At 33.7% G+C, this 26,082-nt stretch overlaps 5 protein-coding genes across 6 annotated transcripts; 4 read left to right on the top strand and 1 right to left on the bottom strand.

Moving 5' to 3' along the window:
• The first annotated feature begins 167 nt into the window (after positions 1–167).
• LOC126549690 (clumping factor A-like) lies at positions 168–2,074 on the top strand. Its single transcript, XM_050199724.1, has 3 exons — positions 168–306; positions 473–727; positions 809–2,074. The coding sequence occupies exons 2-3, from the start codon at positions 688–690 to the stop codon at positions 1,774–1,776; spliced, it is 1,008 nt and encodes a 335-aa protein (XP_050055681.1). The 5' UTR covers positions 168–306; positions 473–687; the 3' UTR covers positions 1,777–2,074.
• A 439-nt stretch (positions 2,075–2,513) lies between these two features.
• On the top strand, positions 2,514–4,094 carry LOC126549688 (uncharacterized). Its single transcript, XM_050199721.1, has one exon. It carries the CDS (start codon positions 2,691–2,693, stop codon positions 3,963–3,965), a length of 1,275 nt encoding a protein of 424 aa, XP_050055678.1. The 5' UTR covers positions 2,514–2,690; the 3' UTR covers positions 3,966–4,094.
• Positions 4,095–11,114: 7,020 nt separating this feature from the next.
• LOC126549691 (uncharacterized) lies at positions 11,115–14,784 on the top strand. The gene is made up of 5 exons (XM_050199725.1): positions 11,115–12,278; positions 12,344–12,458; positions 12,627–12,750; positions 12,959–13,199; positions 14,627–14,784. The coding sequence occupies exons 1-5, from the start codon at positions 12,177–12,179 to the stop codon at positions 14,765–14,767; spliced, it is 723 nt and encodes a 240-aa protein (XP_050055682.1). The 5' UTR covers positions 11,115–12,176; the 3' UTR covers positions 14,768–14,784.
• A 1,360-nt stretch (positions 14,785–16,144) lies between these two features.
• On the top strand, positions 16,145–18,760 carry LOC114132120 (proteasome subunit beta type-4). The gene is made up of 4 exons (XM_050202270.1): positions 16,145–16,314; positions 17,334–17,485; positions 17,980–18,398; positions 18,516–18,760. Exons 1-4 carry the CDS (start codon positions 16,248–16,250, stop codon positions 18,634–18,636), a joined length of 759 nt encoding a protein of 252 aa, XP_050058227.1. The 5' UTR covers positions 16,145–16,247; the 3' UTR covers positions 18,637–18,760.
• A 655-nt stretch (positions 18,761–19,415) lies between these two features.
• On the bottom strand, positions 19,416–22,529 carry LOC114132121 (uncharacterized protein CG1161). Of its 2 annotated transcripts, none has more exons than XM_050202271.1 (5): positions 21,949–22,529; positions 21,332–21,432; positions 21,147–21,258; positions 20,915–21,088; positions 19,416–20,276 (listed from the first exon to the last, which is right to left on the bottom strand). In XM_050202271.1, exons 1-5 carry the CDS (start codon positions 22,000–22,002, stop codon positions 20,103–20,105), a joined length of 615 nt encoding a protein of 204 aa, XP_050058228.1. In that variant the 5' UTR covers positions 22,003–22,529; the 3' UTR covers positions 19,416–20,102. The 2 variants fall into 2 exon arrangements, with proteins under 2 accessions (XP_050058228.1, XP_050058229.1); XM_050202272.1 differs by having other exon boundaries at positions 20,960–21,088; positions 21,949–22,525.
• Positions 22,530–26,082: the final 3,553 nt, after the last annotated feature.

Consider the following 26,082-nt stretch of genomic DNA (forward strand, 5'->3'; position numbering starts at 1 on the left):
GCCGTGATGTGATCCGGATCTCTGGGCATCACGGAATGTTGTAAATCCCTAAGCGCCATCAAAATCGTTTCGGGCCGTGTCACAGAACGTTCCACCAGATCCGTTATGTTTCGCACGATGTGGACCAATATTTTTTTTTTACTAGTCCGCACCACGGTTTCGTCATAGTCGTTCAAGTCTTGCGTTTCGAGTTTCCAATACGCTAAACATAACATTTCCAGTTCGCCTTCTATGAAATCGTACGGTTGATCTTTCCGGGCATCCATGAATCGACGGGCCATGAACTCCATTTCACGAATATACACGGTAGGTATAATCCCATGCTGTAAATTATACACGTGCATATCTTTGACATGGTTTGTGTGTCTTTGGAATATCGTCGGCACGAAAGTCTTCTTGCATTTCATGATCAAACCTGTCGAGTCTACTATACACACCGGTCTTGACCAAATACATCTCGTTTATAATTTAGGTAACGATGAGTCCAACAATCTCTTTGGAACCATCTGTCAAAAGTCATTGCCATCTACCGGTAAAATGGCCCAAAAATCGATGTTTCGGCGGTGCAAGGGTGTGCCCAAATAACATATAAGAGATACAGAAGGTACCGATAGCGCCGATTGTTCGAGTAGCAGCAATAACCGCAGCACTAATAACAGCACTAATAGTAGCAGCAGCGATGATAGTATGACAAGCCCACCGACGTCATTTAAACAAAGAAAATACGGTAAGAGTTGAACGTAATCTCACGGTCTCGTATTTTTTTTTATTATACGTGTTTGTGTGTGTGTTAAAACACATGTTTTAGGCAAAGACATTTATAACGGTGTCGGTGGTTCGATCCAAATGGGTTCCTACGACGACGACCGGTGTCTAAGCGTCAGCGGCGATGACGAGGACGCCAACGGCGACGGCGGTGACGATGGCGGCAACGTAGTGTCTCTGCCAGACTCAAGCGTACCATCACAACGGCGGGCGGCTGCACTACCGTCGAACACCGATGGCGGCGTTCTGATGACGTCTTCGCCGCCGCGATTAACGACGTGCGGTGATTCTGACTGTGATTCCGACGATGAATCTGACGGTGATTCTGACTTCGAATTAGAAAACGCCATACGTTATAAAAAAAAAATCGAACGAACACACGCTGACGACAACCTTTCGGACGACGACGACGACGACGACAACATTTCTGACAGCGAAACTTACAGTTCTGACGATGAGCCGGCAATAGTTGGTTACGGAGAACGCAGACGTACACGATCTCGTAATGTATCCGACTCGCCCCCACTCGATATTCAGGATTTACTGACGGGCGTGGTTGTCGACGACTGTGCGCCCGACGACATTGACGTTAGGTATACTTACAACATTAACAACGATTTGGCGTACTCAAAGTGTACGCAGAAATTCCAATTTCCAGTGTATTCGAAAGCCGACCAAAAGGTTATTATGGCTATCCGAAAGAAATGTAAGAAATTCGTGACAATCAAAGATACCGTGTTCGTCAAAAATCTCATTTCCAAATATACGGATTCGAAAATTTTCGATTGTAATCACTACCCGTCGAGGTTTCCGTCGAAAAATCTCGAAGAGAGTATGACCGCCTTGAAAACACTGTCGAAATGTTTGACCGACGATTTGACAAACGGAAAAACGATAATGGTACAGCGTTCCGCATTGGGCGCTGCGCTATCAGCGTACAGCGCCAACGTGGAAGTCGTGCCGACGATATTCCAAAGACACACAAACCATGTCAAGAATGCACGTGTATAATTTACAGCATGGGATTATACCTACCGTGTATATTCGTGAAATGGAGTTCATGGCCCGTCGATTCATGGATGCCCGGAAAGATCAACCGTACGATTTCATAGAAGGCGAACTGGAAATGTTATGTTTAGCGTATTGGAAACTCGAAACGCAAGACTTGAACGACTATGACGAAACCGTGGTGCGGAGTAGTAAAAAAAAAATATTGGTCCACATCGTGCGAAACATAACGGATCTGGTGGAACGTTCTGTGACACGGCCCGAAACGATTTTGATGGCGCTTAGGGATTTACAACATTCCGTGATGCCCAGAGATCCGGATCACATCACGGCCGTATCGTTGTTACTGCTGAAGAAGCACGTTTCCGCGTTCTTGGCATTAAAACCTGATGTCGATGTGTACGAACTGTTGGGTGGTTTTTTTTCGGACATGAAACTACATCACCTTCAATTTCCACACACGTACAACACGCTTGTAAAAAACCGGGAATACATATACCGTTGGATGTTTACAATGTCACACCCATTCAACTTTGGCGACAAGGAACGGCGGAGTAAATTTTTCGAAACCATGCGCTCGCCGAACGACACGTACACAAAGCATACGGCCGTGTTTACGAAAATGGACGTGTTTCGATTGCTGAGCCGGTTTTTCAACCGAGAATCGGACGTTCCTTTGAAACTCTGCATTAAAATCGATAACCTGTTTATGATACCAGCATATTGGTTTGGACTGTATTTGGTCAAGACCGGTGTGTATAGTAGACTCGACAGGTTTGATCATGAAATGCAAGAAGACTTTTTTGAACTACATACGAAAAATTATATTGACTGGTACGAGGCCAAGTTAATACCGTTTGTGTACTCGAAGAAGGTTGACAAAGAGTTTTAAACGGGCAATACTGTTGAAGGCGAACATGTTGAGTAGAACACCGAAAACGCGGTTCAATATCGATAAGACGACATTGAAACTGTTATTCGTGTTGGGCCACAATTACCTATCGTACGCGTTGGGACCCGCCCTGGTGCGCGAAGGTCCAGCGTTGGCGCCGGTACAGTGGTCGAATTTGTTTTTACACGAATTGAATCGTTTCGAGCAGTTTTTCGTGTTGGAGAACACATCTATCACTTCGAATGCTAAAAAACGTTTACCTTGGCTCACGGACGGTGTTGAAGACGACGACTTTTGTCTGCACGACGTCAGCGTCTTCGATTATTTCGACCGGATGCCCGTCGACGATCTTGAAACATCGGACACGGAAAACGTAACGAGCCCATGGTGTAACGTTAGTGATAGTGACGACGACGACGACGACGACGTGCGCGAAGTACGAAAAGAGTTGAAAGGGCTCTTGCGTGATCAACACCACAGATGGAAGACAACGGACGAGTCCGTGTCTCGGGCAATGAAGCGTCGTGTAAAACGCCATGATGATAACTCGGAAAGTTTTAGACCAAACGAGACGTTGGACTTTATACGAGACGCACCCGAATCATCGACATCAGACACAGACACGGTCTCCGGGACGGCAACGATCACCGTTGACGACTACAAACATCCTAACTATAATCGTCCCGGCAACAACAACGACGACGCTAACGTCAAAACAGTCGTGATCGTACCCAGTAGAAAGCGAAAACAAGACGAATTCGAGCCGTTTACTTTAAAACACGACGAGACTGACATACTTATAGACGGGGTACGTACGTTCGGTGTCTTGAGCAACGGACATTTACAGAAAAAATCACGTTGCGGAGTGTATTGTGCACTGTGCGCCAAAAACAATTACAAAACTCGAAACATAGTCGTAGACCAAAACATGGCCGTATCTTGTTGTTTTACGTGCATAAAATCGTTGTACTATCGTATTCGGGACAAGGTCAATACGTTCGAAACGATAAGGGATATAATAAAGATAAAAGTAAACGATAGGTACAAACAGCCGTTGTTGTTCGATTCCAACAATGAATTTTTGGACCCACTTTTCCCCGAAATGCAAACTTTGTCAGACCTGTACCCGAACACGTTTAATAAACTCTCACCAGATTTCGGTAAAAAATTACAAGCCCGTAAGTTTTTCGACGAATTGTGCCGGAGAAACGCATGGAATTCCGGCTTCGGTGCATTGGCTAAACAACGTAAGCGACAAAAACCAAAAGACAAACCCGTCGAAAAACCGACTGACTGTTAAATGATGAAAATAAAACTACGGTATCGGCGAATATTTTAATTATTGTATTTTTTGTTGTTGTTTAATTGTAATTGTTTTTAATTAATTTTATTTTTTTATTTCTACTTAATAAATTTGTTGGAAAAATTATTTGATTTTTATCACGTACGAATGAATGATTGTGTGTGTGTGTGTGTGTGTGTGTGTGCGCGTATCCTTCAATATCCATAGGCGAACGGACCACTAAGGTCGTCAAATAATTTCACATGTTAACCCGGACACAGTATACCTATCGAGCAGGAAATAACAATATTGCTTTGTCCTTCAAGGTCCATGGGTGATCGCACCACTGAGGTTGTCGAGTTATTTTCATCTTAAACTGAACGTCGTATACCCATCGAGCAGGAAATAATAATTTCGTTATGTACTACAAAGGGGCAGTGTTGATTGTGACACTTTTTGTCCTTTTTGAAAATCCAAATCTATAACCGCCCGAGTACGTTTTACGGCGTTCCGACACGCGTGCGGACGTCTGCGAATCCGCCATTTTGAAGTATTTTGACGAAAACACGGCTCCGGACCTCACACCGCGACCCTTCCCCACAGATTTCAGATTTCACCCTCCGGTCGTTAAACCGGTGCTGGGGGACACTGCAAAAATTATTCGACATCGGGCTCCAAACCCGCTTCGATTACACTTTTTGCCGTTTTTGAAAATCGAATAAATAATTTTATTGCCCGAGTAGGTTCTACGGCGTTCCGACACGCGTGCGAGACCGTGTTCTTATTAGTTGGTGACCTGTGCGCGATTCGTAACCGTTGATGTCGACACGTAATTTCACTTTTCACACTAGACGTTGTATTCGGAGCGAGTATGTTTTTGCTATCGTCCGCCCGTTCTGTATCTGTATAACCTATCTATGCCAGATTAGAGTCAATCTCAACAAGGTCTTCTTTCATCGCTGATTTTTACCTAACCCGCGCTTGCTTGAATTTCTTCACGTTGACATTCAGAGCACTGGGCAGAAATCACATCGCGTCAACACCCATCCCGGGCCATCGCGATGCTTTGTTTTAAATAGACAGTCGGATTCCCCTGGTTCGTGCCAGTTCTGAGTTGACCGTTACATGGCGGTCGATCCTGCTACGAAGCTCGGTGGTTCCACTGTCGGCGGACGGCGACGGGTCCGCGACCGCCTCGAGGCTCCCGGTCCGGAGACCGGGCGCACGGGCGACGGCCGGGGTGTTGCCAGCACCGCCTCTGCTTCTACGACGACCCGAACCCGATCCGCCACGCTCCTCAGAGCCAATTCATATCCCGAAGTTACGGATCGGTTTTGCCGACTTCCCTTACCTAAGCGTCGCGGACTGACGGGGACAACAAAACCGGCACCAACACGCGTGTGCGCACTATATACGAGAAGTGACCTTCCCCCTCTCTCTTTTTGACGGTTGTTCAGCTAAGTATAACTCCCTGGGGATTCGACTTACAGAGCCCGTTTCAACGGCAATCATTCTGTCTTGGAACCCTCTAAAAAGTCCCCTCATAGTCGGTGGGTCTAAAATCCCTTCCAAGGGATCTCGGCTCCCCGTGAAGCGATTTTGACCAAAATTGGTGGACGCCTCTTGGGGCCCCTCAGGACTGCCCCCACCAAATTTTCGGAGAGATAATTCATTTTTCATGCTGGGCCCCGTATTCGATGTGATCGCGAAAAACCGATTTGTGTGTCATCGTCACGACACATTGCCGATCGGACCGCTGACGACGACACGTAAATTCACTGTTTACGATAGATGCCTCGGTAGTAACTTCAGCGAAAGTACGTTTTGTTATCGTTCGCGTGTTCCGTATGTAAACCGTATACGTATCCTTATAAGTATACGATCATCTTACGGTATGGGGAGAATGTGGGTTGTTCATGAGTCCACGCAACCGGATTGGCTACATCTCTAGGCGCGAGTGACGAAATTTACGATACCGGCGACGACGTCAACGACCGCTATAGTTCCCGACATCATTTCGTACACAAACGACGATTTCTGCTTCCGCTGCGACATCGTCATCGGTGTCCGTTCGTGGTCGACGTCATCATCACCGTCGTAGTCTTACTTAACGCCGTGCCGAACCGCGTGTGAAACCACGTTTAGTTGATCGTGACCGGACCGCTAACGTTGACACTTTAAAAACGCGACACCGTATACGGAACGTGCACGTGTTGTAATCGTACGCGCGTTTTGTATATATATCGGTTGCGCGTGGTGGCTCCGCTCAGTGTATCGCGAACAGCATCCGAGTTCACGTCAAAATTTCAACGTTCGATAAAATTCTATATTTTCTCTTGTCAATTCACGCGTGCACATGAATACAAACACACACGCACATATTACATCGCGTTTCATCACCACAGAACGTATATTCGTAACAACTCTTCGAAGTTACTGTCCACAGAAGCGGTGGGACGAGTGTACGTTTGACCTAGTGTACGGATGGCATAGCTCCAGTGATCCCGTATGGGGTTCCGTGTTACGGGTACGTGTAAAAACTACCCGTCTCGCGCGTCACTTTTACGGTCTTACAACGCGTTCGTCTCTAACCCGGATCCGATCACGTTCGGTCGCTGTGAAGTCGTTGAATGACATACGATTATTCTGTTTTGAAACCATATCATTTATAATATATATATGTGTGTGTGTGTGTGCGTTATCATCTCATTCTCGTTCGCGGAAATGGTTGCGCGAAACGAAGACCGGTCATGTCGGCGGATTAACCTTCCACCCGACACAAGATCGGATCGCGACCACACGACCTTGAAACGCGGACGACCCTCGCCTGTCGGTCTCGGGCGGATCGTACGGGGAACGAACGGCTGCATTGGGTTGACGGTCCCCGTTAAAATCTACCCAGGACTGCGGACGACCGGTGCCGTGAAGCCGTACGGCTGAGCCGAGCCCCGGCTCGCCCGTCGGTCTCGGGCGGTTGGTTTGACGAGTCCACACAACCGGGCTGGTTATATCTCTAGGCGCGAGTGATAACGCCGGCGACGACGACCGCTACAGTTCCCGATATCACGACCAGGACTATTACCGAAACGGTTTCTACCGACGCTGCGACGTCGCGATCGGTGTTGTCCGTTTACGCCGATCGTAAGTAAACTCATAGCCGTCAAAGTAGTAATTGTAGTCGTAGTCTTCGTCGTCGTCGTCGGTGTCGTTGACGTCACCGTCGTAGTGTAAATCCACGACCATCGCGCGAGGTTGTTAACCTTGTCAAAAGCAATACTGATCGATGTTACTTGTTATTCATATGACCTCGGTTAATAGACGTGTCTATTACTACATAGTCGGATGAGCGGGCGTGGACCGATATGTGCGGCGCACATTCGTGAAATGCCACCTTGCTGTATAATGAGTACATGGAAATGAATAAATTTAAAGGTCAAGCCGAGTGGTTTATCGTATCGAAGGTCACGGTACGTTTCAAAACGCTCGGACCGCTGACGATGACACGTAAATTCATTTTTCATGCTAGGCCCCGTATTCGATGCGATCGCGAAAAACCGATTTGTGTGTCATCGTCACGAACCATTGCCGATCGGACCGCTGACGATGACACGTAAATTCGCTGTTTACGATAGATGCCTCGTGTAGTAAGCCGACGGAGTCGTCTCACTATTTTCTTTTCTATTTTAACTTATCTACATGTACTTCAAGGTTCTTCGCATTTAAATATTTTATTATCGTACTCGTAGAGTCGTAGCAATACCTACGTAATTAAATTTGATGGCAATTTCCAAGAATCAAAGCGTATGGGAAAACACAGTCACAAACAACTTTTTCTTTCCCTTTTGACAAACAAGTCATGCACATAAATCATAGATGCGCACGCCTTGGTATAATAGCACAACAACAAGTCCGATCCAGGGTTAAGTGTTTTGAGCGCAAAACCACTTTTGTAGCTACAATGACAACATTCTATAACACACCTTTTTGTCCATCTCCTAGTCTCTATCATGTACAACCAGGGGGTACAGAGAACCATTTAAATACAGGTCTCTGTCCGTCTTAATTTTTAGAATTAGTTTCACATCTACATAGAGCTAGTCTATGTCCAAATGTTAGATAAACTTTTTCTCGGGCAGCTACTTAACGTGCTGTCCTCAAATTCTTATACACTTGTTTTATTGTAACAAATTGTAACTTTAATTTTAATAAACTCTTATATTAACATTGTGTCTTTGTCTCACTTTTAAAACCCGTAATCTTTTCTCGACAACTTGATCCAACTGCAGATGTCAAGCACTCATTTATAAACGATAGTGAGAGATCACTACACTCGGTAGTAATTTCGGCGCATGTACGTTTTGTTATCGTCCGCGTGCTCCGTATGTAAACCGTATACGTATCATTATAAGTATACGATCATCTTACGGTATGGGGAGAATGTGGGTTGTTCATGAGTCCACGCAACCGGATTGGCTACATCTCTAGGCGCGAGTGATGAAATGAAATTGACGATACCGGCGACGACGTCAACGACTGCTATAGTTCCCGACATCATTACGTACACAAACGACGATTTCTGCTACCGCTGCGACATCGACATCGGTGTCCGTTCGTGGTCGACGTCACCATCACCGTCGTAGTCTTACACTTAACGCCGTGCCGAACCGCGTGTGAAACCACGTTTAGTTGATCGTGACCGGACCGCTAACGTCGACACTTTAAAAACGCGACACCGTATACGGAACGTGCACGTGTTGTAATCGTACGCGCGTTTTGTATATATACCGGTTGCGCGTGGCGGCTCCGCTCAGTGTATCGCGCACAGCATCCGAGTGCGCGTCGAAATTTCAACGTTCGATAAAATTCTATATTTTCTCTTGTCAATTCACGCGTGCACACGAATACAAACACACACGCACATATTACATCGTGGTTCATCACCACAGAACGTATATTCGTAACAACTCTCCGGAGTTACGGTCCACAGAAGCGGTGGGACGAGTGTACGTTTGACCTAGTGTACAGATGGCATAGGTCCAGTGATCCCATTTGGGATTCCGTGTTACGGGTGGGGGCTGGTACAGATTTCCCGATTTTGATAACAGCGAGATATCACCAAAATCAAATTTCGGGAGATCGGTGTACCAACCTTAGAAAAATAAATTTCGACCTTTTTGCACGTACAAATTGTCCCCGGGTTTTGGACATTTGTTCGGTGACCACGCTAGGTCACTCGCAATGGTGGCGACACTGACTCGCCTGCCGCCCTGCTCCGGGCAAAGACGAACACAACGCCGTTAACGTGTTGTTCGGGGTTTCGGACGTTCGTCACTCTTTTTTGTACGTCTTGTCACGCAGCGTGATGGGCACTACCGAATAATTTGTACTATCGAATGATGATCGATAGTCCATGTGAACTATCGAATATTTATTCGATAGTTTTATTTAGGGACCGAATACTAAAAACTATCGAAAATACGACCGATAGTTTGTTCCTGAAGTGAATAGTAAAAACTATCGAATAAACAACCGATAGTTTATTAGTGAATAAATAGTACAAACTAAAAACTATCAAATAATCATTTGAAAAAAAATTGCAGTTCAGCAATTAAAATGTAAAATTTGTCAGTCGTTTCACTCCCCCCTTATTTTTAAGCAAATGCACACCATTTAGAGGGAGGGGTAGGCGGGCATTTTCCTCTGTCTGATTTCAAAAGCATCCCATTCGGCTGGCATCCGGTTGCTGTAGTTTAACTATTATTCGTAACAAATAATTTTTAGGAGGTATTATAGCCTAAAGGTGATTATCTCAATGAAAAATTGGTTGTTTATTTTAATACAGTTGGAATATAGAATATAGGGTATTCCAAATTTTATATGACAGCAGATTTTGCTATGAAATATTAAAATAAGGAAAAAATTACTTATTACGTGAAAATGTTTTTGAATTATATAATATATTAAAACAGTCTGAACTAATTTGATATAAAACATTTTTAGATTCTGAACGAAGTGATGAATGTATTGATTTTACAATGATGTGTGTTTTTTTTTTTTTATTTTATTTTTTTTTTTTGTGTCTGTCACCACGTTTTGGAGCAGTAAAAGTGCTCCGATTTTAAAAAGTGGACCCTGTTTCGGATAGGAAAGTGAATGTAGTTTGTACTTTTGGGGGTCAAAATTTCCAATAGTTTTCAAAAGCGCCGAGAAAAACCAAAAAAAAATTACGGAAAAACGGGAATTTTTACGCAAAACCAGTTTTCGAACAAATCGATTTTTTTTTATGGTTGTAATTCAAAAACTAATCACTGAAAATACTTGAAATTTTCACCAAATGTTAATGTCAGTGGTATCCATGTATAGTTAAATTTTCAAAAAATTTTGACTTTTTTTGAGTTATTTATAGACCACTGAAATTTTCGATTTTTTTGAGAAATTTTTTTTAAAGTGTCGATAAAAAATTTTTGGATGACCAAAAAGTTTTAAAAATTTAATACAAGATTCCTTATGAGTTGTTTTTAATGTAGCTAAAAAAAATTAAAAATCGTTAGTCACAATTTTTTTTTATAAGCGTTTATAGTTCAAATTTTTACGAAATCTGTCGAAAACGCGAAAATTTGCAAGTATTTTTGAAGTTGAAAAATCATAAAATTTTTTTCTTTTATAACTAAGTTTTGAAAATTTGGTACAAGGTTCTCCATAAATTTTTCTTCAAATATCTGTAAAAAAAACTCTACCGGATTCAGACAAAAAATTTTTATGAGTGTTTGAATTTTAAATTTTTATGAAATTGCGTAACGATAACGATTTATCCTCAAACGATTTTAAATATTTGTTATTATTCAAAAAGTATAAGTCGTAGATACTTGAAAATTTTACCAGTTATTAAGATTCGCGTTTTCTTTACGTGATTTAAATTTCAAAATATTTTGACTTTTTTTGAGCTATTTATAGACAACTGAAATTTTCAATTTTTCTGAAAAAATATTTTTGAAGTGTCGATAAAATTTTTTTGGCCCTATCAAAATACTTGAAAATTTAATACAAAGTTCCTCATAAGTTATTCTTATAGTGATTAAAAAATTATAAGAATACATAGGCACAATTTTTTTTATTAGCACTTGAAGTTCAAATTTTGACGAAAATTCGTTAAAATTATGAATATTTGCAAATTATTTGAAGTTGAAAAATCATAAAATTTTTTGTGTTTATAACTAAGGATTAAAAATACAACACTAAGTTTTCCATAAGTTTACCTTCAAGTATCTATAGAGAAAACTCAAAGCATCATTATAGGAAAAATTTTAAGTGCGTTTGAATTTTAAATTTTAACGAAATAGCGTAACGATAACGATTTATCCTCAAACGATTTAAAATATTTGTTATTATTCAAAAGGTATAAGTCGTAGATACTTGAAAATTTTACCAGTTATTAAGATTTGCGTTTTCTTTACGTGATTTAATTTTCAAAGTATTTTGACTTTTTTTGAGCTATTTATAGCTTCTCCAGTGCTTTTTTGTACGTTTAAAAATAAATATTTACAGAAAATTATACCTAGTTGAATATCTAGATATCAGTCATGTAAAGATATAAATCGATAAACGACAGTGTAATTTAAAGTTGTTATAGATTCGTACCGCGATCGTGACAGCTCCAAACACAAACGACGAAAAACACGTATACGCACGGCCTTTAAGAGACGCGAGCTACGCAAACAACGAAGTGAAAAGCGTTCGGAAAAATTGAAAAATCCGGCGAAAATTGTAAAAATTGTTTTCAAAACTCGTGTTATTAACTAGAGGAGAACTATTCGTTTCGATAACGACGCGGCCACGGAGCTCAGAAAACAGCGATCAGAAAAAAATCTAATTTTCTAATTGGCGTTCCTTATTTGCTGCATCGCCAACGTCGCGAATTCCTTCACATTTTATTATATAAGGATAAAGGAGAAGATTAATTTTATGGATAAATATAACTTATAAATAAATTAAACTACTTATTTATTTTATTTTATTATTTTTAATAATAATAATAATATAATAGATACTTACTATAATATTTATTTTTTCATCTATGTTTATAGTTTGATTATATTTTATTTCGTCGTCCTGGACTACGTTATAGGAATATCAACAAAATAAATATTATTTATTTCACTGTGTTTAATTAGTTCACTTTATAACAATATTCGTTTTCTGTCGTATTTTGTTTTTGAATCTGTAACAAGTATGTGGTTCAATAACATGATATCCAATAACTGGAAAATGAGTATTGCCATTGGTGGTATTGCGGTGGGCTTTGCGGGCTTGGCTGCTGCTTACAATAAACTGGTACTGAATATAAACTTATTAATTATTTAACATTTATTTCATATAATTTCTTAAATTATTTTTAGTACAATAATGAGAATCGTCAAGTTAAATATGAAATCATACCAATATACAAAAAAAAACTTGAAGAATTAGGAATGGTTGACAATAATTCGACCATAGGTCCAATATTTTTATGTGGTATATTTATTTAGTTTCTTATCTAGAAGTTAGAACTTAATAATTACTCAACTAGACTTATTTTTTCTAATTTTTGAAAACCTTTATTTCATATAATTAGAAATTGTATTTTTTTTTTATCTTATTATATTTTATTGTGTTTATTACAATATTTTAATGTTCATGTAGGAAAAAAGAACAATGATGACTTCGATTTGCCTGATGAAATCATCATTGAAAATTATTTGAATTCTTTTAGCGAAGATCCATATGACGATACATATTCACGCGCATTAATGGAAACGGAAATTCAGTGAGTTTATTTTAAATGATTCTTAGTCGATTCAGCCAGCCTTTTTATTTTTGAAAAAAAGTTGTATTAATATACAGCATAATATATCTTTGAATTATAATTATAATATATTTATATATTATACACATTGCAGTATTACATTTATAATAAAATGTGTTATAACTTACAACATAATTTTTAATGTTTGTTTTTCGTCGAACTTATTAAGAACTGGTCTCGCCAAATCCTTCACATGCCTCCGTCAAAAAAAATATGAACTCGTTGAGGAGGCATGTAAAGAAGAATTGGCGAAGAAAAAAAATAAAAATAAGAAGAAAAGGTTGATGAGAAAAATTCGAAGAACATTGGCATTAAATCTTCTTGGTACTTTTGCCATACTACGGGGAGATTATGTGACTGCAATTGAACATCTCACTACTGTTGTAGAAACATCAAGTGCTTCTAAAAAGGTATAAAATTAAACTATATTTAGTGATGTGTGTATACACACTTAAAAATGTATGGTTTTATTATGTTATTACTCCCTACAACAAATTCATAATTTCTAAATATTTCTTTTTTTCTTATTTCAGTTTCAATAAATAAACATCTTCTATCTTTATTTTATGTTTAAGATTATTTATTTTGTAACCTAAGTATAGATTGTCAAAAGAGATTGTTTAAAGAACTGATTATTTATAATAAGATTATCATAGTGGTATTAGTAAATTAGATATTTGTTTCATTAGAATAATTAGAATAATATAATGATTTCTCGGATTTATTTATACAATTGATTAGGTAATAAAACTGATTAGTTTTATAAGTCTAGAAAACTTACACGCGTATACAACATTTAAATATATACTTATTTTTATATCTCCAATAAAAGTATTAATTTTATCAATTATTTAATACACAAAATAAACCCCAAAAATTAGGGATAAACATTGACAAATAAATTTGAAATAAACTATACATTGTTAGAAATTCTGGTTCTCTTTACTATATTTCTACATAATCTCCACTGTGATGAATATATGTATTTTTGTATTTTGAAGACCATTTTTTTAATAACTTTATCATAGAACTCGTACCAGATAGGTATGATTTCAATGCAGGAATAGGGATGATTAACACTTGGTACTAGGTTAAAAAGCTTTTTGAGGATGTTTAATATTATTCTATCCATAATGGTTGATTAAGTATATTGTTTCTCAGGCAGTGTGAGGATGAGAATTTTGAGAATTCATCTTGATAATGCAAATGTTCTGTAAAAATCTTGTCAATTATAGTTTTACTAACAGATATCAATTCATACAGCTCCTGAATAGTCATCAATCTTCAGGCATTATCTTCTTCACTTTTTAAATTGTGTTGTTCGAAACCAATGGCTATCCAACATTCTGATCATCGTTGACATCTGTATTTCTGTTTTTAAACTGTCGACACGTTTCGATGAGGGAATAAATGACATGCCAGAGTTAACAGATTTTGTATCTTTTAGATACCTTATTTTACAAACAATCATAGTATTTAAAATAATATACTCATTATTGACTCATTAAATATTTATTGAATTCTCATCTGACCCAGTCTTAAAATCTTAATTAATCATTTTTATATACTTAAATAATATTAAATTATATTTTATAAAAAATCTCTAATTAGATCACTGGTCATAGGGCTAAATATATATTTTTTATAATTTAAATTATTTCAGTTTTTAAAAATTTCAGTTTTACTTATAAAACCAGAAATTTTAATTATACGAGGTATATAATATAATATAAAATATTTAATACTATAATATAATAATGTAACAAAACTGACCTATATTTTTATAATTATATATAATATAATTTAGATATAATAATTATATGTTGTTTTCTAATAGTTGGTGATAAATTCATTAATCAAGAGATCTTCAATTTTGTATCAACGAAGACAATTTAAAGAATCTCTTGATGATTTACAACTAGCAGAAAATTATATTCATGAGATCAAGCGATCAGATGAAATATTTAATACCATTTAATTATAATTGCATGAGGTTTATTTAAATCATAATTTATCTATTTGTTATAAAATAAATTTTTTTTTTGTTTTTTTTTTTTTTTTTTTAACAAATAAATAAATTATGATTTAAATAAACCTCATACAATTATGATAAATAATATTATCTTATACTGTTATGTATTGTGTTATGTTACATTACTTTTGTAAACAATATTTATTTTTATAATCAATTTGTTAACTATTTCAATGATAATAAATAATTATAATGAAAAGAATAAAATATGCATTGTACCATTTATTGAATGTAAGTTAAAAAAAAGATTTATAAAAATTGGGCAAATTCTGCAACATCAATTGTCTACAGGTTACAAAAAAAAAAAAAAATTAAAATAATCTTACTTTAATAAATTTATCCTTCTTAATGGTGTCAACAGTAGTTTTCTTCACAATAATTTTTATTTTTGCAGGACAATTTACATTTTAGATTCTGAACGGAGTGAAGAATGTATTGATTTTACAATGATGTGTGTTTTTTTTTTTTTTATTTTATTTTTTTTTGTATCTATCACCACGTTTTGGAGCAGTAAAAGTGCTCCGATTTTAAAAAGTGGACCCTGTTTCGGATAGGAAAGTGAATGTAGTTTGTACTTTGGGGGGTCAAAAGTAAAAAATTTCCAATAGTTTTCAAAAGCGCCGGGAAAAACCAAAAAAAAATTACGGAAAAACGGGAATTTTTACGCAAAACCAGTTTTCGACCAAATCGATTTTTTTTTATGGTTGTAATTCAAAAACTAATCACTGAAAATACTTGAAATTTTCACCAAATGTTAATGTCAGTGGTATCCGTATATAGTTAAATTTTCAAAAAATTTTGACTTTTTTTGAGTTATTTATAGACCACTGAAATTTTCGATTTTTTTGAGAAATTTTTTTTAAAGTGTCGATAAAAAATTTTTGGATGACCAAAAAGTTTTGAAAATTTAATACAAGGCTCCTTATGAGTTGTTTTTATTGTAGCTAAAAAAAATTAAAAATCGTTAGTCACAATTTTTTTTTATAAGAGTTTATAGTTCAAATTTCACTAATTCACTATTTAGAGTGTAATTTCATTATATTTTTTATATTTTTTTATTTTTACAAGAAATATACAATCTATACAATTAAGCACAATAAGTATAAGTGAAATTAGGGTAATAAACATTAATAAACATTATGGGGTTACGTGAATAAGAAGCCACTTTTTTTTATATATTAAAATTTAAAATTTAAATTGTGTATCACTTATTAATTATTATCACGATTAAAGATAAAGATAATAAATAATCCTTGATAACCACAGCAGTGATACGAGTTTTTTTAAGGTTATGTTTGAAATTATCGTAATGACGATTAAATATTTTGTTTTTTGATTAACAATACATTGAGCTTACAAATCACAAATCACAATAAACATTAAACAGTAAACTCAAAGTTTAGTATTTTAAATTTAAATTTTTGCTATGGAGTTTGTAAGTCAAAACTGGATTCCTGGAAACTTTAAGAGTGTCCCCGATACTGGACGTACAGGTTTGTTTAAATCACAATGTATTTTCCTAAATAGCAATTTTTTTTTTTTTTTTTGATATGATCGACTTAAAGTGCAAATACCTTCAAAATTACCTGAAGATATTGAACTATGTAAGAAACTTGGTGTTGGAATTTTTTTTAAAAACATAAATGGACGTTAAATATTATGTTGCACCGTTTAGTGCTACCAATATGTGATTTTAAAAAACATTCAATAAATATGATTACCTACTGATGTTTGTAATTAACTATTTAGATATAGTGACTATAGCATATTTATTTAGTTAACTTGTGTCATTAATCCGGTCATTAATTACATTAATTATATGATATAAAATAGCCCAATATGTTGAGTAATGTACCAACCCATCTTCAATGTTTCTTCACTATTTGCAGATTTTATTTCATTTAAAAATTATCTAATAAGTTTGTTTGACAGATCCCTTTCTGTATCTAATTTATATAAGTAGAGGCTATGTAAAATTCTGTGCTGCTTTGAAGTTAATACTAATTGTTAAATATCCCCTACAGTTATCCACTGTGCTGAAATTCCTTTTTCCAGACAGCTCATTTGACATTACTTTAATGAGTACAGTCACTTGGTAATCAGACGACTGACATATTTAGTGATTTGTCTCTCATAATGTTTGTAATAATGAATAAATAATAAGTACCTAATTGTACATTAATAAAATTAATTATATACCAATGGTTTGATTAGATATTTTTACTTTTTGTACTCAGTGTGTTTGTAATATAAGTAGTTATAATAAAACAAATGTTCCAGTAAATAAAAATGTAACAACTTTATATCTAGTTGAGAGACTTGCAATTTTAAAATAAATTTAAAAAGGTAAAAAGTCAGTATTCCATTAATCTATTTTCTGGTATGATATTTGCAAAGTTACTGAGAGATCACTGTATATAAATAAATCATTAGATATTATGTATATAGTCCTATCTCATTAAGTAGGTATTATATTATTTATAATATTTATCAAATAATTTTTGATTTCTAGCTCATGATGTTGTGCAGCATGGTTGGACACCAATCACTACTACTACTTCTGTTCTTGGAGTTGTGTTTGAATCTGGTGTAGCTTTGGCTGCAGATACACTTACATCATATGGTTCAATGGCCTGTTTCCAGAATAATCCCAGAATATTGACGGTATGATAATTTTTGTATTCTTATACTCTGTCCAATAAGAGATTGTGCTGACTCGGTGCATCCCCATGTCAGTCTCAAAAGTACGTTGTTAGTTTTGATATTGGAGTGAATTGACCTATTATAAAATTTTAAGGTGAAATTATTATCTAGGATCCCATTTAGGCTTTTATTGATATTATTTTTAAGTAAGTTATGACCTTTTTGAAACTACTTTTTCAAATGATCATAACTTACTTAAAAATAATAATATCAATACAAGACTACATGGGCCCTAGATAATAATTTTACCTTTAAATCTTATAATAGGTTGATTAACTCTAATATCAAAACTAATTACACACTATTGAAACTGATGAATGAAAATTTGCTGTCGTATGGGTGTAAAGTGGAAATAACACTTATGAGTACGATGTCCTCTTAATCATTATTAGCTAAAAGATTTGTTTTATAATTCAATTGATTATTTAAATAATATGATTATATTGTATCAACAGGTGAATCAAAATATTATTGTAGCTGCAGCTGGTGAATATTCTGATTACCAATTTATACGAGATGTTGTTGAAGAAAAAGTGAGGACTGAAAAGAGTCTGAATGACGGAATATCAATGAAACCAAAAGCTTTGCACACATGGTTATCTCGTGTCTTATACAACCGCAGGACAAAGATGAAGCCTCTCTGGTCTACATTCTTAGTGGCTGGAGTCCAAAATGATGTTCCCTTTTTGGGTGAAATCGATAAATTGGGAACTGCATTTGTAGATGATCAAATTGCCAGTGGCTATGGTGCATACCTTGCATTACCATTAATGCGAAAAGCTATTGATGAGAAGCGTGAAAAATTCAATTCTAAACTAACTAAAGATGAAGCTGTCGATCTGCTTAAAAAGTGCATGGAAGTGTTGTATTACAGGTATTTGAATGATTTTTAACTCTTTCTAAGTGGTGTTTCTAAGGTTTACCTAACCTTTTGTTTTATTTTTTTTATTTTTTAACAAATATTGATTAAGTATTATAATATATTTTACAGAGATGCAAGGAGTCACGATAAATATCAAATTGGTATTATTACCAAAGATTCCGTAGAAGTACAAAATCTTGCATTGAAACCGAGATGGGAAGTTGCCAAGCTGGTGCAAGGATATGAATAATATATTGAAGTCTTATATAACATACAATTTTGTCTTATCATTATTCTTAATACTCTTAAATAATTATTACATTTATGTAGGGATTAATTTTTTTTTTGCTAATAAAAAATTTCATGGAAATATATTTTAAAATAATTATTTTTTTAATTTTTATTGTATGTAGCAGGTGTTAAGTAATTTCTATTGGAGTCTGGAAAATTAAAATAATAAATAAATGAGGGACACACAAAAATAGTTTTTTGACAAATCATTAAAATAAATAAATTATACAATCTATTTGAAATATTTTGACCGTCTAGTTTTCTGCATTTTGCGGTTTGTTAATTGCCAACTGTTCATACATACTACAGTTCTTGGTTTTTAATATGAAAAATTTAATGTGTATTCATTGAATACTGAAAACATGTGTATGTGAAGACTAGAAACAGGCCTGGATTAAATCGGTGAATTACCAAAATTAGAGTTCCTTATTCTTCATACTAAAATAAAATACTCTAAAATATTAAATATGTATGCACAATTTTTCTTTATAAACATTTGAATTCAAAATAGGATGAAAAATAACAATTGCTATTATGTATTTATAACATGAACTGCTTAATACTGTCCTTTGACAAAATAGCATTGAATAATGAATATAATACCTACTGCACAGCAGAACGTTACCCACTTTCTATTTTTTGTTTCAATTTGTTAACATAAACCATCCTCAAAGTTGAAAATCAAAACTTTTTTATTGACCACAAAGGGTGATAACATAAAAATAAAAAACATGTCACTGTAAAATCAATATTCAATATATTCAATGGCTCAATGCTCAGAATCAAAAATGTAATTTAATAAACATTAAAATATTTTTCACTATAGGATTTATTATTTTTATTGTATAAATCAGGGATCTCCAAACTACGGCCCTCGAACAAATTTTAACCGGCCCGCGGCCCTCATAGGATAATAAATATACAAGATGATATATCTAACATTTAAAAATTAAAAATTGTATGTGTATAAACTTTTGGCCCGCTAAGAGATGATATTTTTTGTGGCCCTTGAATAAAAAAGTTTGGAAACCCCTAGTATAAATAGTAATTAATATAATATGTTTAAGACATTGATGGCAATGGCCACACAATGGGAGTTTACATGTAAGCCGTACGAATATGCTTAATTTAATGTAAGGTAACGGCTGTTAAAATATAATAAATACAATACATAATACACAAATAATTAAAATTAAAATGGTTTTTTTTTAAAAAAACCCTATTTTTTCTTTGATGATCAAATTAATGATAATATATAAATAGATCATCACGAAACTGATTATATATGTAAAAAAAATACCAGCAGCATTTAATATTTATGATGAAAAACTTAAAGAAAGAGTTAAATTAATTGTCTTTAAATATTAACTAATTGTGTAAAAATAACAATAATAACAAATTAAAAAATGTATTAAAATTAAACATTTAATTGAGAATAGTATGACGATCATAGATATTTTTTCTTTGTTCTTTCACCTGTTTCTTCCATTTGTCTTGTTGATGTCCAAATCTGTTAAGAACATTACTGCTATTAGCTACAGAAACCATTGGATCACTTCCTCCCCTTGTGTTTAACGAAACAGCAGGTGGAACATCATCCTATATTTCAAAGTAATTAGTAAAAAAAGTATTTGTTAATACACTGTTTAATTATAAATATTATTATAAAATATAAAAAAATTATAAAAATATGTATTTAATTATTTATATTAAAAAATTGATACAAACACACATGCAATTGAATTATTTATACTACTAAAAATAAAAATTGATAATTATTTTGAATCACAATATTCAATAATTTGTTGTTAATATTTTTAAAGCAGGTAATAAGTGGCCCACATAGTGCAATGGACACATCCATTTTATCCAAAAGTGAACATTGATAACAACATCAAGCAAACTGATCACGATGATTAAGTTAAAAACATTTTATAATATTGATTTATTATTTGAAAAGCAAGGCATTCTGCTAATAATGGTAAAAAAATTGGTGTATCATTCTAATGACAAAAAAAAAAAAACAAATTAAGCACAACAATACAAAACTCAAGTATGTCCAACTACAACAATATTTACTGAATAAACCATATCTTTTGATGTATTTTTGTAATTTTTCCAATTTATTTTGACATGGTCATGTCGAAATACTTTTGCATATCACGGAACGTTAGGAAATAACTGTTGTTATTACATATTTTGTAAGAAAAATTGGGAGAGAATGGGGTTGGACTTACAAAACTACCGCTATCGGACATGGTCGCCTCCAATAAAGAACATACCTCTTCGTTGGTGTGCTCAACGTATGCGCCAACAAGCTTGCGTCTTCTTATCATAGGCTCCAGGCATAGTAGGAAAAACATGTACATCACCAAACACGATACCACGCACAGCACAATCAATACAACCACCTAAAAATATGTGTAACCATTAATAACATATTTAACATAAGTTACACAAACTCGTTACTTTCATAGTTGTAGTGTTTCTACTCTCATAAGTACAAGTGCATCGCGGACATAATTCTTTTTTTGTATTATTCACTTCACCAATAATAGGTAAACTTACTCCGTTACAATCACTGAAAAGACAATTGGATAATTATTGTTAATTTCATAAATTAACAATTTATGATGAACATTAATTTAACTTACTTGCTAGGAAGAACATTAGCTATAAATAATTTATTATACATTTCTGTACCATTCACTATAGTACAAACACATTTGCAACGGGCGTCTTCATATGATTCAGCCTGAAAAATTAGTTGGCTAATAAAATGTTGAAAAAAAACATGGTTTATAAACATTTTTCAATTATTTTCTCACCTATTTTATTGTATTTAAAATAATAAATGTTATATAGCTTGACTGTAATGTATATCATTCTAACTAGAATGTGAAATGAAAATATTTGTACAGTGTAAACTCTGGAACTATTTATCAGATCTTCTTGATTGTTTTATTAAACGAAAGAGTATATTACGAAGAAGATTCTTATCGCAATAGCTACCCCTATATATGTGCTAAACCGGGTATTTTGAGATTTATGAAGGGAAAATTGTTGTTTATAAATGGTTACTATTGGCTTTTAATAACAATTAGTTGTAATAATAAAGTGGTGAATGTGCCAACACATAAATCAGGTTAAGAGCTCTGATAATAAAAAATATATTTTTACAGTAATTAATACTAGGTAGTTGAAAATTAATGAAAGTTATTGTTACGGTATGTGAACTTTAATGTCTAAAATCATCAAGTAAAATACTTACCTTCAACAAGGTGATCAACGATAAAACGCCCACCATAACAGGAATCTTCATCATTTTGAGTTAAGTTATGTAAATCGATGTTATGTTATGTTTAATAGTGAACGGTAAACAAAAAAGTCTTAAACATGACGATTATTATTAAGTTGTACTAATACATAAAGAATTCGAGGACATTAAAAACAATAAAAAGACAATCGATACTTAAAATACCAACTAACGATCAATTCTAGGCATTTAACACACTAAAAGAATTTAAGATTGAGATTAACATATTTATTATTTGGACGTTTTATTAATACGGATAATAGCGGAAAAAAATAGAAAAAATGTACAGGTAATAGGCAGATAAATACTACCTGAAATTAGTAATTAGTATTTACCATTTAGTATTTACTATTTAGGCACTAAATTTATAATAAATTTTAACATCCGTTATCAGTAATCGACATGCCTATGAAAAAAGCTCTCGTCTCAATACTTCCACTTCCATAATATTAATAGAACATAATATAAAAAAACTCATACTATTATAGTAGTCAGTAGTCACTAGTCCGTAAATCGTAATCTATTCTGTAGAGCATATTTTTAATTTTACTATTTATCAATTTCACAGATATATAAAACCTTCTAATCCGAGATAACACCATAGCTACGAAAAGTCATTTCACCGAATGTAGTACTACACCGAATAAATAACTACGAATATCAGTTGATTCGAATTTCACTGTTTAAAATGATGATATCACGAACGGGAGGCGGAAAAAATTTCCACGGAAAAAAAAACCCCAAACTAAAAAACACACCCCGGAAAAAAACTCAAAAAAAATATATTATACATAATATATTTACATTTATTTATAGATACATATTTAAAATAATATACATAGTAGTAAAATGTAATACTTCATTAAATTATACATACATACATACATACGTACATACTTTTTAGCAATGATGGGCATTAACTTATTAAAAAGTTAATTTTTTTTAACTTAACTAGTTAGTTATTTTTGTTTTTAACTTATTAAACTTATTCAGTTAAATTTTGTATTGTTTTAACTTAGCTTTTTATAGTTAATTATCATTATTGCACAGTATAACAATATATTCCTGACCCATTTTATTGCGTTTGTTAAAAATATTGATTTATAATATCTAACCAGTCTTAATCTTGTACTAGAATATCCATTTCTTCTTCTTCTGCTGGCATTTGTTATTCTTGAAGAGTTTTCACCGCCATCACGATCTACCTTCATTCATCCCTGTTATAAACTATTGTTCTCTCCTCTCCTACTCCAATTTTCTTGAGGTCTTCTTCCACTTTATCCAACCACCTTTCTTTAGGCCGTCCACGCGGCCTCTTCCCTGTAGGTATACATTCCAGCACTGCCTTAACCGTCATTCCTCATTTCTACGCATCACGTGCCTAACCCATTGTATTCGCTGACCAGTTACGAAGCTACTAACTTAGGCCAGTCCCAACTCATCCTGTAGTTCCCGATTAAATTTTCTTCTTTACGCACCTGTTCTGTTGTCATAGACTGAACAGCAGATTATTCTCCATATTTTATTTTCGAATGTCATTAGTCTTCATTCTGTATTACATGTGGTTGTCCAATTTTCGTATCTATAAGTTAAGTTGGGTCTTATTATCACAATGTACAACCTTGCTTTCATTTTATCTTAAAATACTTTTGATTTTATAAACTTACTTAGTGCAGATGCTGCCCTTTCGCTTTTGTTATTCTTAAACCAATCTGTCTTGACCAATCGTTCCTGACAATCGGCATGGCTAGTAAGTGCCAATTCAAGTGGAATTCGTTAACTTTTTCAAAATCTACGTACGTCTTCATTGACACCATTATCCGCACTTTCTTCCCTCTCTAATAATTTCATTATCTTCGTTTTTTTCATATTGATTCTTAATCCTTATTTACCACTGCTTGTTCCAAGACTTAGGCTGGTTACAAGCAGCCGGTATTTCTTACGTATAATATTATAATTATTACATTATATTTTATAAATGTATAACATATATTTTGTTGTTACAGTGGCAACAGAAATACATCACCTGTGAAAATTTCAACTGTCTAACTTTCACGGTTAATGAGATACAGCCTGGTGACAGACGGAAGGATGGACAGCGGAGCCAAATTAATAGGGTCCCGTTACTGTACGGAACCCTAAAAAAATTATCAAATAGGTATAATATTATATTTTAGATATACCTAGTATTTTTGTCATCTTATCATTTTGAATGTAGCACGGCGTTTAGTGTATGCAATATTGATACGTCTACCAGTTCCTAACCCTAACGATGTATCGTTCGCTAATGCTTTATCGTTTTCGAGTGCAGTTCGGCAGCAGTAACGTTAGTTTGGATTTTAATATTCACACTACTATTACCGACTGTTTTAACAAGTTAATTACAACTTTTAACATTAACTAAAAGTTAAAAAAAAAGTATAAAAAAAGTTAAAATACTTTGAAAATTTAACTGTATATAGATAATTCTTATTTAAACATTTGGTGAAAATTTCAAGTATTTACAGTGATCAGATTTGAATTATAAAAAAATCGATTTCGTTAAAAACTTGTTTTGTATAAAACGTTTTGCCGTCACTTTTTTTTTTGTTTTTCCCGATGTTTTTGAAAATTGCTGGATAATATTTACTTTTGACCTGTATAATGCACCAAAGATATTCAGTTTGCAATCAGAAAGCACCTCCCCGAAGTTTGAAATTGAAGTATTATTTAGACAAGTTATGCTGTACACAGACACACAAAAACCGAAAGTACATAGTCACGATTTTCACACGCCCTAAATTAATTTTACCATAGCGTTTTGGGATTTTTATACCATTTTACAAATATCAAATAAAAACCAATTAAATTACTCGAAAATATTCATTTATTATAACTTATTATGAAATATTTAATAAATAATCTAATATGAAATACTTTAGCAGCTATGCATAAACTAATAAATTATTTTAACAATTTATAATAGCAAGTATAATTAGTGTTTTTATTCCATTTTAGAGCTAAACAATATTCACAAACAATAGACATTGAAATTGCACCTAATCAAACCATCGGTCATTTTTGTAATCAATAATAAAATCGTAATTCATTGCAGAGTATTCTTTATTAAACTATGCATTAACATTTCTTAAATTTATATTTATTTCACGATTTTGTATAAGTCTATTGTCTCGTTCAGCAGAAAAATAGTGATATATATTTGAGGTGGAAGTTGAAATAATAAATGCTGATGGAATATATTTAAAGTGTGAAAAAATATTCTAAGTCCAAAAAATTAAATTAAATAAACTGGTAAAAATATTCTAAGTTCAAATAATTATTAATAAAATATTTATAGTTTAAAATATAGGTAGACCAAAGAAATTAATACTTATAGCATAACGATTATAGATAAACTTAACTATTTAAGTCTATAACAACAACCAACTTTTGCTTTTAAAATTAAAAATAATGAACACAATGACTTGAAAATTATATGTAACGAAACACGAGTTACTATATTATTATGTCTGTTAAATGATTAAGTCTAATAATCTAATGTATTAGCCTTTATGTAATGATTTATAAAGACTATTAACTTTTAGTTATAAAAGTGTTAAACTATGACATAAATATATTACTGGTTTAAAAAATTGACATACAGTTTTCTGGAAAATTCTGAATTATAATATTCAAGGTTACACTTGTAATAATTAATAAAATTATTTATTTCATTAATTGTACTACTGTATTAACTATAAGTCAATTATAAAATTGACTTCTATGTTCTATATATTTTACTACAGTACAATATTATTAATATTATAATTTTAAACAATCAGAAAATTTAAATTGATTTAAATTGATTATATATTTATAAACAATATTTTTTTATCACTATCTTAATACTTTATTCTTACAATCGAATTATAATCAAATAAATATTCAGTCTTGTAAATTTTATTTATTTTAAATTAATAATGACAAAGCTGAAGAATTGAGTAGTCGTAGTTTATGTTCAATAAGGTGCTGTGACATAAATGCAGTTTAGTTCCCCCTAGCCATATTGTATTTAAAACACTCATAAGGGATGAGTTAAAAATGTATTTA

The sequence above is a fragment of the Aphis gossypii genome, chromosome 2, assembly GCF_020184175.1.
Source record: "Aphis gossypii isolate Hap1 chromosome 2, ASM2018417v2, whole genome shotgun sequence".
NCBI classification, from domain to species: Eukaryota; Metazoa; Arthropoda; class Insecta; order Hemiptera; family Aphididae; genus Aphis; species Aphis gossypii.